The 17,465-nt window shown below is 42.0% G+C and overlaps 1 protein-coding gene across 1 annotated transcript; it reads left to right on the plus strand.

The window, feature by feature from the left end:
- The first annotated feature begins 787 nt into the window (after positions 1 to 787).
- LOC148363698 (macrophage colony-stimulating factor 1-like) lies at positions 788 to 17,162 on the plus strand. The gene is made up of 6 exons (XM_088337090.1): positions 788 to 1,001; positions 7,996 to 8,109; positions 11,412 to 11,474; positions 11,545 to 11,715; positions 13,713 to 13,899; positions 16,809 to 17,162. The coding sequence occupies exons 1-6, from the start codon at positions 969 to 971 to the stop codon at positions 16,826 to 16,828; spliced, it is 588 nt and encodes a 195-aa protein (XP_088193216.1). The 5' UTR covers positions 788 to 968; the 3' UTR covers positions 16,829 to 17,162.
- The last annotated feature ends 303 nt before the right edge of the window (positions 17,163 to 17,465 follow it).

Below are 17,465 nucleotides of genomic sequence, written 5' to 3' on the forward strand. Positions count from 1 at the left end.
CTTGTTTCCCCGAGCGAGATGTTAAGTATTGTGAAATGAATAGCGCTCTTACTTGTGATATTACGGTAGGACGTTCACCATTGTGTGACGTCGTCACGCATGCATTGTTTTGTGTTATTGGAGATTGTTGCCGTGTTAGCTTGAATGAGAGCTGTGCTCAAGTTGGTGTGTTGTTAAATAGGCCATAAGGCTGATCGAAGATGTCACAATTCTATTTCTTACACGCAAGACTGCATACTCTGACATAGCCCTCACATGAGACAAAGTAACTAGACAAAGTAACGCACCACTTTTGACCGTCAGTGACGTAACAAAGGAAAAAAGAGTGAGTTTGTTGGCCCATACACTGGAAAAATTAACGCCGTTACGTAACAGTGTTATTTATAACGGCGGTATTTCAAACACTGCGCATAGCTGACGTGAATTTGGCATTCTTGGGATAAAGGAGCCCGTAATTGTCCAGCCATGAAAGAAAACATTGGTCACGGCGTCAATAGCCTTTACGGACGCCGCAACTATGACAGACAAACATGGTCACGCTCCATCAATGGACAAAGGAGCACAAGACTTCAAATCAAAGCTGGGGTTATCTTTCAGGGCCCGAAGCTCTAATTGTACAAAAAAGAAGAAGAAAAATGTCAACCACATGTTTTAATATTCATCTCGCGTGCTTGTCTTTTGTCTTTATTCCAAGAAGCGTTTGCCGGCACAAGCGTGACGTTGTACGAGACGTCCGCGGGGCTGGCTTTATTTGAAGAGTTTTGGGGGCACAGAGGCTGAGGAGACCGGGAGGCGGCTCAGGAGGTCCCTCCCAGCATTGGGTCTGGGATGCACCGAGCAGAAAAGCACCACCTTCCTCTAGTTCACTGACCAACAATCCAGAGACTTTCAAGCATCTTTCAAGGACTAAGGTTCTACTGGGGTGGACCAATGAGACGGGAACTTGTTGGATTTTCCTCCTCAGCCAGATGAACACGCACGCGCTGGACTGTAGAACCAAGGTCAGACTCGTACTTGTACTAAGAAAATACATGAAAAGTTCTTCGCTACAAACCCTTTTTTCTATTTCTTTGAAATCTCAAGTACAAAAACGGCTGCGAAGATTATGTCATTTACAGACAGTGTAGAGACATCTCACCTCGTAAAGCACATGAAAAAAAAAACTGCCGTTAAAGGAAATGAGGCTTCCTGTCCTTATTCAACTTTATCGTTTGGAGTACAACCTGCACATACAAAAAATACAATCAAAAACGAATCGGTTCCATTTTCCTCATTTATGGTTTGACACAAAATCACCCCATTTGTTCAGGTAGATTTTAAACTAAACTAGTAAGGGTTTCAACAATATGTTTGGATTTCATATTTTTCAATTTAAAAGACAGTGTAAAATTTTGAGTCATTTTTTCTAAATGTTTTAGAATTCGTGCAGCCATGATTAAAAACATTTCTCGACAACAAAAATTGTGAAAATAAACAAAAAATGTACAATGTATTCATCTAATGTGCTTTGTGTTCTCTCTCGTGTTGTGTAAATAAATGCATATTTTTTTAACATATTGGTAATTGCACTACTTTTAAAATCAATGCTACTTTTTAAATTCTATGCTATTTTTAAAATGTCATGTTATTGTATGTGCACTATGTAGGGCAGCTTTGAACTTACAAAAAGGCATTCCATTCTATTCTAAGGCTGAATCATCATCATATAAACTAAAAGGTTGTTTCTCCTGTTTGTGCTTTTTGGCCTCTGTTTATATCTTTCAGTATGACTTTTTCTTTCCTCCGTTCTCGAACATTCACCTTTGATACGTCGATTAAAAATAGTGCGAGATCAAGTCGAATGCTATTTTGTAGGTCATCTATATCACTGGTGGTCTAGTGGTTAGGATTCTGCGCTCACGCTGCTCCGACTTATGTTCGACTTCCGATTCAATGTTTTATTTTTTTACCGTGGCAAAAATACGGTAATATACTAGCTTAAAACCTCCTGTAGATTGAGTTATTTTTCATTATTCCTGCGTCGTTGTCCTTCCATGTTTCGTTAAGTTAGCATTCCAATCTATTCTGTGCTGCCTTCCGTTAATCTTTTGTTAAGTTAGAGCTCAGTGTGCTTGTTGTCAATGTCCTGGCACTGTCTTTGTTGTTCCGCCCTCGTGGGCGAATGTTTCCTATGTCATCTACTTTCATGTTGTCTTCAATTTAGGGCAGCGACTGACAATTATTTTAATAATCGATGAATCAGTCAATTATCCTTTCGATGAATCGGCTTTTTAAAAAACACCTTTTTAATTTCCTCCTATATTGGAATATTGAAGTTTTGGACGGGTAGGAAAAAAGTGCACGACACAACAGAATATTCTTTAATATTAAACAATAAATTAAAAAATAAATTTTTAATAATATAAAGGCATACATATTAATGGTATACTATTGCAAATGTGTAAGCCTCTCATTTCCTACGACCTTATCCAAAGATCATATTACATTTAGAATTATCACACAAAACAAAAACGAAGAAAGTGCAATATCTTACATTCGTATACGCCAAAAATATCATAAATGTAAACCCACTTTTATAACTCTTGTCAATAAATTGTTTTTTTGGGTTAAATTTTTAAATTCCCAGTGTGCAAATAATATAAAATATGCTTAAACGGCTGTCCCTTGTGTCGGGATGAACATGTCGTCATTATTATTTTTCTTTTTTGTTAACGCAACATTTCTTGCAGCCTGGTCATCCTGGATGGGGGATGACCATGTGCGGTCCCTTCTAAAGGTTTCTTTATTATCCTCTTGTGGAGGTTTTTGAGTTTTCACTTGCCCTCATGTAGGTTTTAGATCAGGGGATGCTGTCATAATAGTCTGTGCAGCCCTTTGAAACTCCTTCTGATTAAGGGTGTCACAAATAAATATGACTTGACCTTTAACTTCATACTTTTTATTTATTTTCAGATTTGTTTCTCTGTATGTATGCATCACTTTCTGTTCCCTTGTTAACTTGGTCGTGTTTGTGATGATGCAATGTTCAATAAAAAAAATGTTGTTTTTTGTTTTAAAAGGAAGATACTATGGGCTATGCAAATAATTAAGGAAATTTATAATGGTAAGAGCTCCCTGTAATTGAAAATGTAAGTATATTTTTACCCAACAACTACATCAAAAGAGATTTGTGCCCAAAACAAAAATATTCGCTTTTCAATCAAAATCTAAAGATCATGTTTTGATAAATGCACATGCAAGATTAAAAATTGCACATTTTTGGCACTGCAAAGTACATGATTGGCAGCAGATTTTCTTTCCTTTTATTGTACTTGAGAAATTACAAATTTGGCCTTAAAAAGTCCTTCAAAAATGCTTGAAGATGGCCATTAAAAGGTGCATGAACCCTGTAATATGTACGTACTACTGCAGGCCAACATTTAAAGCGCTGGGCACATTTTTTTTTAAACTTTTCTTGCAATTTCTAAATGTATGTATTTTATTTATGTTCATATTTTTATCGCATATAAATGTGCTTTTCTAAATTTAAAACATACTGTAAATAAATTCTCAATTACCAAGAAAATGTTTTTGGGTAGTATGAACTTCATATTACGATATTATCATTAGTAATCTATTTTGTCATTCTGATTCGATTTAAACCAAATTACATATTTATTAATTTTATAAAGCTGATGTTCTATTTTACTAGTTGATTTTTTTTTCTCGTTTTTTTTTTGTACCACCCTTTGAGACTTTTGGTGATAAAGGGCTAAAACAAATAAATATGACTTTACTATACTACTATAAACAAGGTCTCAAGGCGCCCTTTGCCGGACCAAAGTGGTCTACAAACCTACAATTTCACAAGATCCAATACTCATTTAGATTGATCGAACGTGCTTAGCGGCTCATAAATTGCGCAACATGATGAATGGCTGAGGTAATTAGTTGCCGACGCTTATACGAATAGGTTATATTGATTCGTTGTTGCAGCCCCAATTCAGTTATAAGCAAAAATGCACCAACTATCATATAAACATGCACGTTTTAAATTACTCATAGGACAAAAAAGGGGCATTTATTTTGCATTAATCTAGGCTCACCTACAAGGAGCTGACATAATGGCCCGCCATCTTACCGTCTACCCAAATGCTTAAAAAAATTTTTTTTGTTAAAAGGCTATTAAAAATAAAAGACAAAACGAAGTAAAATCTGTATTATTTTGTTCATTTTGAGTCTCTAAAGTTTGCATTATTTCTTGTGCTTTTAAGCACTTGTATTAAATGGTAAATGGTCGACATTTATATGCGCTTTTCAAGTCAATGAAGACCTCCCAAAACGCTTTACAATGTGCTTCACACTTACCCATTCACACACACACTCGCACATCAATAGAGGCCATGCAGCCATGCAAGGCGCCTACCTGCTTATTGGGGGCATTAGGGATTCAGTGTCTTGTCCAAGGACACTTATATAACACGGATGAGCCGGGAATCGAACCTTCCACCTCTTGATCCCAACTGCGCTTCACTGTACAACGATCTCTAGTGGTCATACACACTGTCCATTTAACCAATCACAAATGAGCTTTTTTTTTTAAATACCGCACTTAAAGGAGTTATTTTAAGGACGTTGGATTCATTTACAAAAACCATAGAAAACGCTAATTAGCTGACATAGAAGTGAATACGTTTTTTATACAAAGTGAGGGTTGGTTCACAAGTTAAGGGCAATTGTAGTTCCTCTTTAGATGATTAGAGATAAGGGATGTTTATAAAGCTCAGTAATTCTTGTGTTAGAAAAAGAAACTGCAAACATGAAATGAATAACACAGGGAGGTGGCGCCATTGCTAAAGCTAACACAAAGTATTGTGTATCCCTTCAAACAACAGTTCATGAACAAATAAACGTCAGTATATTAAGATGTAGGTGTGATGACATTAATAAAACAAACTTACAGCATTCCTGCGCGATAATTCATAGTGGATAGCATATAATATCATGTTTTTATTTTCTATTGACAAAGACGGCTTTTAATCCATCCATCCATTAGCTGCGCCGCTTATCCTCAGTAGGGTCGCGGGGTGCTGGAGCCCATCCCAGCTATCTTCGGGCAGTGGGCAGGGGACACCCTGAACTGGTTGCCAGCCAATCGCAGGGCACACAGGGACGGACAACTCATTCGCTCATTCCCACCAAGGGACAATTTGGACCGGCCAATTAACCTGACATTCATGTTTTTAGAATGTGGGAGGAAACCGGAGTGCCCGGAAGAAACCCACGCAAGCACGGGGAGAACATGCAAACTCCGCACAGGAAGGTTGGTAGCTGGACCTCAGAACTCTGGCGCACACGCGCTAACCACTGCGCCGCCGTGCTGCCCATGGCTTTAAATGCCTTCTTCAATGTTGCTGAGAGCGGAAGTACGTCATCTCATCTCATCTCATTAGCTACACCGCTTATCCTCAGTAGGGTCGCGGGGGTGCTGGAGCCCATCCCAGCAATCATCGGGCAGTGGGCGGGGGACACCCTGAACTGGTTGCCAGCCAATCGAAGTACGTCATTACGGCGGCAAATCCAATTTGCGATAACGCCTATTTTTAAAAGTGGAAATAAAATGTAGAAATGGCCCCAATGTAGTGGTTCTGGTTCATGACACCCAAAAATATTACAAAAATTCCTGTCAGCACAAAAATATAATTCAATTCAAATGAAAGAAGCCCAATTGTATGTTTTAAAGCCTTTAAGGCAACATGCCATTGACTACAACGTGATGCAAATAGTTTACAACTAAATAAGATGCACTACGCCATGTCGTTGTTTTTTACAAATAATACAGTAATTGTCAGACAGGACGAAAGGAAGACTGAGATCACTTGCGCTCGTTTCTTGGTTTTATTGAAAGGAAGGAAATGACAAGGTGGGATTCTTCGATCCGTTGGTTGGCAGATTGACGGAACTTGACAGGCGGGTGAAGGCTTGGCGGGAATGGTCGCGGACAGGCGTAATCGTAGTGTTCGGAAAAGAGTTCAGGAGTCAGACGGGCAGGGCAGATTTACAGAAACGGGTCGGCAACGGAGATCAATCAGAAGAAAACAGGGAGCAGGCAAAGAGTCAGAGGTACGGGCTTACTGAGCTGAAGGCAACAGGTAGCATGAGTACAATCAGACAAAGTGTTACCGGAAGCTGGGGATTTAAATGTACAGGGTGCACCAATCAGCTGTCCTGGCTGTTGGCGCCAAATCCTGAACACAGGTCTTTCCGATCCGTGTGGTTGTGACAGTAATCCCTCGTTTATTGCGTTTCCCCCCCAAATACAACAGTCGTATTTATATTATTTTTAATTATTTACAACCATTATACAATTAAATACTATATTATACACACAAACCAAATAAAATTACTGTATTATACTTATACCAAGAATGCTGTTTAATGAATTCAATTCAATTGTCAGGACCAGAATGGAGACAGGACCCACTTGCGTTACGTTTCTCTCAGTTTTATTGGGAAGAAAGGAAAGGCTTGCACACACGATCTGGTGATAACTTGTCGCTGGAAGCAGATCACTCTGAATGCGGAAGTGGCACTCCCGTGGCGAGCGATGGCGGTGTCGGGAACGGAAAAAAACGGGTCAGTAGCCGAGACAAGAGAGCAAAAAAACGTGGTCAAGATCAAAAAACGGGTCGAAGCCGGGAAACAGACGGGAGCAAAAACAGGAGTAAGTCAGGGTCGAATAGCTTGCCTAGAGTTACCTGAGGTTCGCAGACGGACTGACCACAAGTGACAGAAAGGATTGGGTTTAAATGGGGACACGGAGCCAATCATAGTCCGAGGCAGTTGGCGCCAAAGGAGTGGGCACAGCTGATTTCGAATCAGTAATCATGACACTTTTTGTCAATGATAACAACGTAGTAAACATTGTACGCAAATATTTTAGCCATGGCACCCCAGGGTAAACATATATTTGAAATACTATTATTTTTTTTAAACTAAGTCATTGTGCATGAATAAACCACTCGTTCGATCACATGAGATTTACGTTTTGTCAGGAACCAGAACAGGAACAGGACCCAAACGCGTGATGTTCTCACACAAGCCTTTTATTTTACGGGAAATGGGGAGTCATGCACGTTAGGCAGCGGTCTGGCATGAAATGAAAGGAAGCCAAGTTGCCCAAGTTGATATCGGACAGATGGGGTCGATACCGGACAGGATAGATAATGAAACAGGATATCGAAAAAAAACAGGACAAACAAGATGGGAACGAAACTGGAAACCGATATTAATCAGGACAAAAATAAACGGGAACAATACTAGACTGGAAAATACCAACAGGAAAACAGGACCAAGTCAGAACCCGCGTCCTGCAAGGCAGAGGTTCATTGATGGACTGACAAAGGAAGAATGAGAGCACTGAGCTTAAATAGGCGGAAAAACAATCTGTTAATGAGCCGCCGCTGGCGCCACACGGGCAGGGCCAATTGGGCGCTATGATATGGTAAAAGTTGATCTCTTTTGATTTTAACCAAGCAGTTATTGTTTTGTTTTTTTCCGATATTTTCTGATAAATGGTTCGTGTTTTGTCAACATATAGTGCACGATTAACATCTACCGCTTTTCAGTGTCAAACGTTGCCATTTAAGCTTTTTATTGACGTGAACGAAAACGTGAAAATTACTGTATGTGGATAAGTGATACTGTATTTACAAGGTAGTGGTTGTAGATTGACACTAAATTGAATGCATCAGAAAATTGTGCAATGACTTTAGCAACATTCCTAACATTATGCAAAAATAAGAATAAAATAAACATTTTTCTATACATAGTCAAACTACTTTTTCCATTATTGCTTATTTAGGGTGGTGATGGCCCTTGGAAAGAATCTTGTCCCTGTAGCATCTGACAGAGGGCAGTCTATAACATCCTCCAGACTGAGCAGAGAGCAGCCCATGATTTCATGGGTCGTGTTAAAGACTTTCCGTAAGGTTTTCCTGCTGTTTCTTCTTCCAGGCTTGGCATCTTTGCTTGTTTCCGATCCTGTGCTCTCATTTGGTTTTCGGCGGCATTCCTGGTCCATGCCGATACTCGGTCACACAGGACCACCTTCGGAGCCTCAATCGCTTGGTGAGGAACAAATAATATCTGTCATGATTACCGATTTGAATCACCTGTGACCGCTCATTTGGCTCCCTGTCCATTTTTAAACCCAGTCCTGTCACTCTCCGGTTGTCAGTCCATCTGCGAACCCCTGTTGATACAAGGCAAGCCTTTTTTAACCCTGACTCCCGCATGTCCTGTTTTTGCTCCAGTTCGTTCCACCTGTTTGTTCCTGATCTCCCCGTCTATCTCCGTCTGTTTTTGATCCCGACCACGTCTGCTCTCCTGTCCTAGCTTACGACCTGTTTCTGAGTCCGACCACGTTTTTGCTCTCTGTGCCGATACCGCCATCACCCGCTACGGAAGATCCACTTCCGTATTCGGATCACGACCCGATTGCAAGAGCGTCTTGCTTCCCGCGGCCAGCGAACACCGGATCGTTGACGCAGCCCTTCCTCTTTCTTTCAATAAAACTTGTAGTAAACGTTACGCAATTGGGTCCTGATTCCGTTCTGGTCGTGACAATATCGTTCCGAAATTATAAATGCATGAAACAGAACCCTTACTTTGCATTTATGAACATTGTTTTCCTTAACTTTGTCAAGTGTAATGTTTACGTTAGGGGTGAGCGATGCTGGGAATTAAGTAAGTACAGGGTAATATTGATCGATACCGATCGGATATCAACGGTGTTCTCGTTTGCCCGAATCCGTGCGTCCAAGACGCATCATTTTTGCTGGGGACGCATTGTGCCAAATCAACATGTGTCCCCGGGACGCAACTTTTTTGAAACCAAATTGTAATTACTTTTGATTACTTTTTAAAAAAAAAATTTTTAACAAAGATTTACCGCACTCCAAACTTTTCGTCAGGCAGATCCGCCATTGTTGTTTTTGTCTCGCGCCGATCTCGGCAAACAAGATTTCGTTGTTTCGAGATGACGTCATTGCTTTGGTGGTTGTCGAGTGAAAGAGAAGTATGCCTCCGTAAAAACAGTTGGTATTAGGTGCAAATCAACAAAAAAATGTAATTTCTTCAGTGTCGGTAATAAGTCGAAACCTAATACAGAAAGTAGTAACAACGGCAATAATTTCGGCACGAAAAAATGGCGGAGAAATTCTTCAGAAGACCGCCATGGCAAGGAAAACACATGTTTTGAAGCGAACGATTTGACAAAAGATAAACAAAAGAATACTCCTAGCAAGAAAAGGACTTTTCTGCCAAAATGGACTCAATTATATTCCTGGTTACGCTATGAGGAGGATGATAATGGATGCAACATGTTCTATGATGCGTGTGCCCAGCGTGACAAAAAAACTGAATGGCATGAATCATTTCGCAATACGAACTTTCAGAAGAGCACATTCGATCGGCACCACGACAATGAAAACCGCAAATTAGCTATGAAAATTCCTTTGCCGCAATTAGACCTTGAGAAGGCATTAGAACTGCGGCGGGACAGCAAACCACGAAGAATATATGAACTGAAAAACCTGAAGTGATTAAAACTGCATGGATATATGGACTAATATTTCAGCAATATTATTTTGTATAATGTACAATATTTTTGTGAACTGAAAAATCTGAAGTGATAACTGCTTTGTATTGCCAATTAAGTGTGATGATTAAAACTGAATGAATATATCGGTTTATATATTTATTTATATATTTGTCGCCGATTTACAATTTCAACCTCGATAACACAACATTTTGGGGACCCATAAATCTCTGTTGGGACCCATAGATTTTTGAGCATGCGAGTCCCCGGGACCCATCACTTTTCACAGGTAAAATGAACACTGTATCAATAATTTTTGGTTAGAAATGTCATGATCACTTGAGCATGTTTATAATTACGATACAAACGGCACAAATTGCAAATTTTAACAGTATAAAAGTGTATAAAACTGTTGAAGAAAAAATTCTAACAAAAAAAGCAGCAAGAAATATACAAATGCCGTACAATCATGTCAATAACAGAACTGTGTCAAGACCAGAACAGAGACAGGACCCACTTGCGTACGTTTCTCTCAGTTTTATTGGGAAGAAGGGAAGGGATTGCACACACGACCTGGTGATTGCTGGTCGCATGGAAGTGGTACTTCTGTGGCGAGCCATGGCGGTGTCGGGAGCGGAAAAAAACAGGTCAGTAGCCGGTACACGAGAGCAAAGACATGGTCGAGATCGGAAAATGGGAAACAGACGGGAGCCAAAACAGGAGTGAGTCAGGGTCGAAAAGCTTGCCTGGAGTAACCTGAGGTTCGCAGACGGACTGACAACATGTGACAGAAAGATGGGGGTTTATATGGTGAGAGGGAGACAATCAGAGTCCGAGGCAGATGGCGCTAAAGGAGCGGGCACAGGTGCCTTGCATCAGTAATCATGACAAACTTCCATTGCACAATATTTTCGGAAGATGAAGACAAAGTGCACATGGTGTAAAAATACAGTGAAAAACTTCACAAGTACTAACAATAAAATCCTTCTACTACAAAAACGTTTTCAAAATAAAAATCAAGAGAGTAAAACCCAAAAAGCAGCAAAGTCACAAAAATACAAATACTGTATATTGATGTCAACAAGACAACTGAAATACCTCTATCAGAACCAGAACGGAGACAGGACCCACTTGCGTTACGTTTCTCTCAGTTTTATTGGGAAGAAAGGAAAGGATTACACACACGATCCGGTGATCGCTGCTCACAGGAAGCCGGTCGCTCTGAACGCGGAAGTGCATCTTCCGTGGCCAGTGATGGCGATGTCGCTGACGGAAAAAACGGAAGACTTTGAAGGCGATGCTTTGGGCAGAGAGTTGTCGTTTCGTGTGGTCCGAGGTCTCGATGCTCCCAAGTCGCCGGGACAGAAGAGCAAAAAAGTGGTCGGGATCAGAAACGAGTTGAAAGCCAGGAGAAGAGAGAAAACCAGGTCAGAAAAAAAAAAAAAAAACGAGTCGAAGCCGGGAAACAGACGGGAGCAAAAACAAGGGTGAGTCAGGAACAAAAAAAGCTTGCCTAGAGTAACCTGAGGTGCGCAGACGGACTGACCAATGGGGACAGATAGGAGTGGGTTTAAATAGTGACAGGGAGCCAATCAGAGTCCAAGAGAGTGGGCACAGGTGAAGCATATCGGTAATGTCAGAATGTATGCATAGTCTTGCCACCCACTAACATAAGTATAGTGATAGTTAAAATGGGAGGTATCAATGCTAAGACAATAGTCTCGATCCCATCCAAGTACTGGCTCAGCTTCGACGATATCGATATTTGTATCGATCTCTTCATCTTACCTATGTTGATTGAGATGGAAATTTGATTTTGATTTGGTTCTAGATCGACAACCAGCTGGAGCACGGCTGTACCATAATTTATCATTTCACTGAACGTTTCAATTTGGTAAGTATCGCACTCGTTTCCCGACCATTTGCCAAACGCATTTTTGACAAGGTTTCCGTTTTCGTTCCAGAGTAAAGTCTGCTTCGTCAAAGCGGCCCTCCCGCAAGTTCTGGAGCTCCTGAAAACCCGTTTCAAATACGGCCGCAATTCCGACAACAGGAGATATGTCGGAACGCTGGAAAAGGCCATCTACCATCTCTACTCCCAGGGATGCGTCTCGCCCATCGATGAAGAGATCGAGGTAAGGGATCGACGTCGGCTGAGAACATTGCCGAGAATTTTACTTGTCATATTCCAACGTAAACACAAAATTATAGCGGACAGGCTAAACATACAGAGAGTCATTGTCAGGAACCATAACAGGATCAGGACCCAATCGCGTGACGTTCACACACAAGTTTTTATTTTACGGGAAATGGGGAGTCATGCACGTTAGGCAGCCGGTCTGGCGTCGAAGGACAGGAAGCCAGAGACGGACAAGACCGATTCCAATTGCCTGAGTTGATATCGGACAGATGGGGTCGATACTGGACAGGAAGGGACAGACAGGATGGATAACGAATCAGTATATTGAAAATTAACAGGAGAAACTAGACGGGAACGAAAACTGGACACCGAACAATACCGGACAGGAAAATCCAACAAGAAAACAGGGCCGAGTCAGAATCCACGTCTTGCGGGGCAGAGGTTTGTTGACGGGCTGACAAACAAAGCAAAAGAGCGCCGAGCTTAATATAGACAGAAAGCCAATTTCTCAACAAGGGCGGGGCCAATTGGGCACCATGGCAACCGTGACACACACAGGCGCGCCCAATTGGGCGCCAAGGCAACCATGACAGTCATCAAGACGGCCCAGAAGATCATCAGCTGCTCTCTGCCCAGTCTAGAGGACAATTGCTGCCCTGCTATACTGAAGCAGAGCCGTTGACGTTATAAAAGACGATTTCCACCCCGGCCCTCTGGTAAGCGCCACATGTCCCTCAAAACTAGGACAAACTCAGTGACACACAAGCCTTTTATTTTACGGGGAAATGGGAAGTCATACACGTTAGGTAGCAGTCTGCAATGAAATGACAGGAAGCCAGAGGCAATTGCCCGAGAAGATATCGGACAGATGGGGTCGATGCCGGACAGGACAGGACAGATATCGAAAAGGATATCGAAATAAACAGGCATGGAAAAGAAGCTGTCTCTGAGTTTTGAGGGACCTCTAGCGCTTATCAGAGGGCCGGTGTGATAATCGTCTTTTATAACGTCAACGGTTCTGCTTCAGTATACCAAGGCAGCAATTGTCCTTTAGACTGGGCAGAGAGTAGCCGATGATCTTTTGGGCCGTCTTGATGACTCTTAGTATGTTTAGCCTGTCCGCTATAATTATGTGATTACGTTGGAATGGCAATAAACGCACGCCAGCAACACAACTACACAATGTTCTGCCGTCCACCAGCTTTAACAGAACAAAACATGAAAGGAAACAACTTGAGATAGGTACTAACTAGCTCTAACTGAACAAAAGACAAAATATTGAGGACGCAGAGAACATACTCACGCGGGGATTAAACAACAAGAACATGAAAGCTAATGCTGGCACACGAACTAGCTGTATTTGAACAAACACATGAAAGGAATACTTATGTTTGGGACACTAACTAGCTCTAACTGACCAAAACATAGAAGGCAGATGATGCAGGATATGTACTCACATACGAATAGAACATTAGCTGTGACCACAGATGACATAAGATGTTTAGAACACTGAAGGTCTCCAACTGAACAAAAAATGAAAGGAAACAACTTGGCACAAGTACTAACTAGCTCTAACTGACCAAAACATAGAAGGCAGATGACGCAGGATATGTAGTCACATACGGATATAAGAATAGCCGGAGACCACAGATGACACAAGATATTTGGAACACTGACGGTCTCCAACTGAACAAAACAGGACAGCGCAGACAACCTTGTCTCACGTGGAGGGAGCAACAGTGTGATGAAACTGTGAAGTGTAATGCAGACACACTCACTAGATGTGAACGAACAAAACATGAAAATGTTGGAACACTCACCAGCTGCCACTGATCAAAACATGAAAGTTAGTAGATCCATGCGCGCCTTGATAGAAGAAACAGGCCGTGAAAGCCTGAAGCAATTGTATGCTAACTTTCAAATTCAAATTGATCGTAGGCTTTTTTATCAGGACTCGATACGATTTTGAGCATGCATGTTTTGTGTGTCTAGGACATTCCATCCAAGCTGATGAGAAAATGGCAAAGCTCACCGAGGGAAGCGCTGAAGAAAGCCCAACGGGTGATCCAGATGTATAAAAAACTGATCCATTTCAACAACCGTCCCCTGGACTGGAACTGCCAGTCCGAGTATTCCCTCCTAGACAACGTCAACGCCACGCTGGTCCCGGGCACCGCGGGTAGGTCACTCAATCCTGTAACCCTCTAACCCTAACTCTGCTAACCCTATCCCTAGTCGCACCCACAAAGCAAGGGGTGTCCAAACTTTTGAGAAAGCGGGCCAGATTTGGTATATGTTCAGGGAAAAAAAGTTTCCCGTCACTTCAGCTTTTCACAGCATTCGTTTCCTGTTAGCTTTACGTAGTCGGTGTGCTTCGTCCGGCAGTGCCTTTTGATATTATATTCTTTAAAAACAGCGATAGTCTCTTGGCAAATCAGGCAGACGCAATTTCCACTTGTCCTGGATGCAACATCCCTCACAGTCAATTTTCCTTTTTTTTTTTTTTTTTACAGTCGCTATGTCGGATATGGGGTGAACTAAAATCCTCAGATTAAGCCAAGGGGAAAGGTGGCTACTGCCATCAACTGGTGAAACGGTTATTATCATTTTTGGTCCACATTTTTTATCATATGCTGCAGTCGACATGACTGGCGAGCCACATATTATTAATTTCATGACAGAGGCCACCAACCAGTAAATATTTGAGCCGTAATTTACCCCCGGACTTTGGACACGCCTGCTCTGAGCCTGCCTGATCTGTCACGAAACAGGAACGGAGACGGGACACAATTGCGTTTGTTTACTCAGCTTTACTTAGTAGGAGGAAAGGATTTGCACCCACAATCCGGTGATCGTCGGTCACGGGTAACAGGTCACTCTGAACGCGAAAATGGGACTTCCGTGTCGAGCGAAGGCAAAGTCGATAGCAAGGAAAAACAGGTCGATGGGCGGGACGGAGGAGCAAAAGCAGATACGGGTCCAAAAAAAGGTCGGCAACAGGTATCGGGCAGGAAACGGGGCAGGAGAGAGTCAGGAGTCACAGAAGTTTGCCTAGCGTGTAGCGTAGGTTCACAGACGATCCAACAATTTTTGACGGGAAAGAGGGGTTTCAAAAAAGAGGAAGCAGCCAATCAGCGGGGCACCTGAGTCAGGTGCCCTGCATCAGTAATCATGACATGATCGACCCCTGATAGTAGGGTCTGATGCACCTCATAACACCGGAGGGCCCCAACCGGGGTTTGAACTGGGTACAGGTGTCTCCCATTATAGAATACCTGTGCCCAATGATCCGAAAACTTTAACAGGACATTTTGAACATCATTCGTGGTTGGGTCATTTTCATTTCTTCATCCAGTTAGCATTTTTATTTCATTAGCTCTTTTCTGCTCATGTAAACCTCTTTCGGGGATAATTCGATGCCGCAAAGCATTCTGCGACTCGTAGTATAGAGGTTTGTCTATCCATTGTGACCGATATTGCCTTTCTGACGGAATTATTCGGGGCATGGAGAAATAGTCACTGGCCGTCCACTAGGGGATTAGCTTTGGTCCACCGCAAACTTGTAAGCTAGTTTATGAAGTTGGAGGGAGAATGTCTTTAAATTACGTTTATTTGGGTTTAAAATTGGATTTGCTGGTGAGCGGATCACCCATTAGGTGGGCCTCATGTCCAAAATAGCCTCTTTGGCGCTCATAGTCATGAAGGAAGCAATACCCCAAAACATTTTAGCTTTAGATTATGTCACAAACCAGTTTTTATTAAGACAGAGAGCAGTGCTTGCTTCCAGGATCCGATGATCGTCGGTCACGGGTAGCAGATGGCAGCAAAACAGAAACGGGTCCAGAAAAGAGGTCGGCAACAGGTATCAGGCAGGAAAACAGGGCAGGCTAGTGTCGGAGAGTACAAAAGCCGGGAGTTTAAAAAGAGTCCAACAGCCAATCAGATCCCGTAGCTGTTGGCGCCAACGGGGTAGTCGCAGGTGCCCTGAATCAGTAATCATGACAGATTGGCCTTTTTTATCAAACCAAAGAAAAAAAAAGATATTTATACCCATCACCAAGAACGGTTTGTTGTGTTATCTTTGTGTCTGGTTACCTTTTCTTAGACGAAGCATGAGTGGGGGGAGGGTCTCACACGGAAAAAAGGCAGACCCCTTGCAGCTTTTTGGCCAATCGAGAAGGAGAGAATGATCCGAGGACCTTCCGGGCCTTTCAGTTGGAGTGTGCCAGGCCTTCTCGTCCTGGCCCTGGGCTTCAGCCTTCTTTGTCCCCACGGTACAAGGGGGCAAATGTTAGGCAGCCCCCTACTCTGGGCCACTGTCCTTAAAGTAGACACGTTCCCGCCTGCCCCTTTCAAATGCCGATGAGGAGTGTCCCGTGACCGGTCGAGGTTTCCTGTTGATGCCTTTCAAAATAAAGTTTTCTAATGTGTCCTGTGACCGGTCAAGGTTTCCTGTTGATGCCTTCCATAATAAAGTTTTCTAATGTGTCCCGTGACCGGTCGAGGTTTCCTGTTGATGCCTTTCAAAATAAAGTTTTCTAATGTGTCCCGTGACCGGTCGAGGTTTCCTGTTGATGCCTTCCATAATAAAGTTTTCTAATGTGTCCCGTGACCGGTCGAGGTTTCCTGTTGATGCCTTCCATAATAAAGTTTTCTAATGTGTCCCGTGACTGGTCGAGGTTTCCAGTTGATGCCTTCCAAAATAAAGTTTTCTATTGTGTCCCGTGATCGGTCGAGGTTTCCAGTTGATGCCTTTCAAAATAAAGTTTTCTAATGTGTCCCGTGACTGTTCAAGGTTTCCTGTTGATGCCTTTCAAAATAACGTTTTCTAATCTACTGATTGATGAGTAGGCAAAATTTGACTCAAAACATGCACACAAATCATGAATCTTTTGATTCCAAATGAACACTTTGGGGCTTCAAATCTTTATTAGACTCAAGGGGAGTCTGCTCACTTGTGAACCTTTTGAGTGTCTTGCTTGGTTCGGCAGAGTTTGCGGTTGACAACAACCAGGGCAATGTATCTGTAGCAAGGTCGTATCCTAGGATGTTAACCGTTTGTATTTTTTCTCCGTTCTGGTCTTCCAGTTTCACTCGTGTGGCCTTGAATCTGGCGGCGGAGACACCCTGCACGTCCGGAAGGAGCTGCGTCTTTGGAACTGATCAGTTTTTGTTGCTGTTTGATATTGTGTATATAAAAGCACGACTTCTGTTATTTTCACAAAGTATTTAAGTATTTAATGTTCAATTGTGATCCTCGTCATCTGGATACTGCACTGTATTTGAAAATGAAGCATTACTGATGATAAAGGAGCTTTTTAATTTTTTTCCCACAAAGTCAGCATAAATGATGAGGGGAGCCGCTTCCATCGGCTGCATTCAATTATTTAGCGTTTTAATTGCGCCACCTTGTGTTACTTTTCTGGAGTAAACATACACAAAGTCTAGTGTACATATATGTTTGTAGTTTTTTTTTAAGTTTTTTGTACTCCTTTACCAAATCATACATTTGTTTTATGTGCACTGTATCAGAGACCCTAATGGGCCAAGAATCTCGTTAGGATAATTCTGCAATTTGTTTTGACCATGCATAGTTTTTTTCCCTTTTATTTTTTTCTTCATGTTTCCCCTTTCTTGAGTCGTTTTTCTCTTTTTCATGTTTTTCCCTCTTTCCAATTTTTTCCACACTTTTTTGTTTTTTTTCCATTTTTTCTCCCTTTTGTTCATTTTACCCCCAAGTTTCCT

This window comes from Urocampus carinirostris, chromosome 6 (genome assembly GCF_059441175.1).
Source record: "Urocampus carinirostris isolate Australia breed hairy pipefish chromosome 6, RoL_Ucar_1.0, whole genome shotgun sequence".
Classification (NCBI taxonomy): domain Eukaryota; kingdom Metazoa; phylum Chordata; class Actinopteri; order Syngnathiformes; family Syngnathidae; genus Urocampus; species Urocampus carinirostris.

Coding starts and splice junctions, on each gene's coding strand:
- LOC148363698 (XM_088337090.1), top strand. CDS start 969: ATGAACACGCACGCGCTGGACTGTAGAACCAAG. Junction 1,002..7,995: donor CGCTGGACTGTAGAACCAAG/GTCAGACTCGTA, acceptor TTCTTCTTCCAG/GCTTGGCATCTTTGCTTGTT. Junction 8,110..11,411: donor TTCGGAGCCTCAATCGCTTG/GTGAGGAACAAA, acceptor ATTTGGTTCTAG/ATCGACAACCAGCTGGAGCA.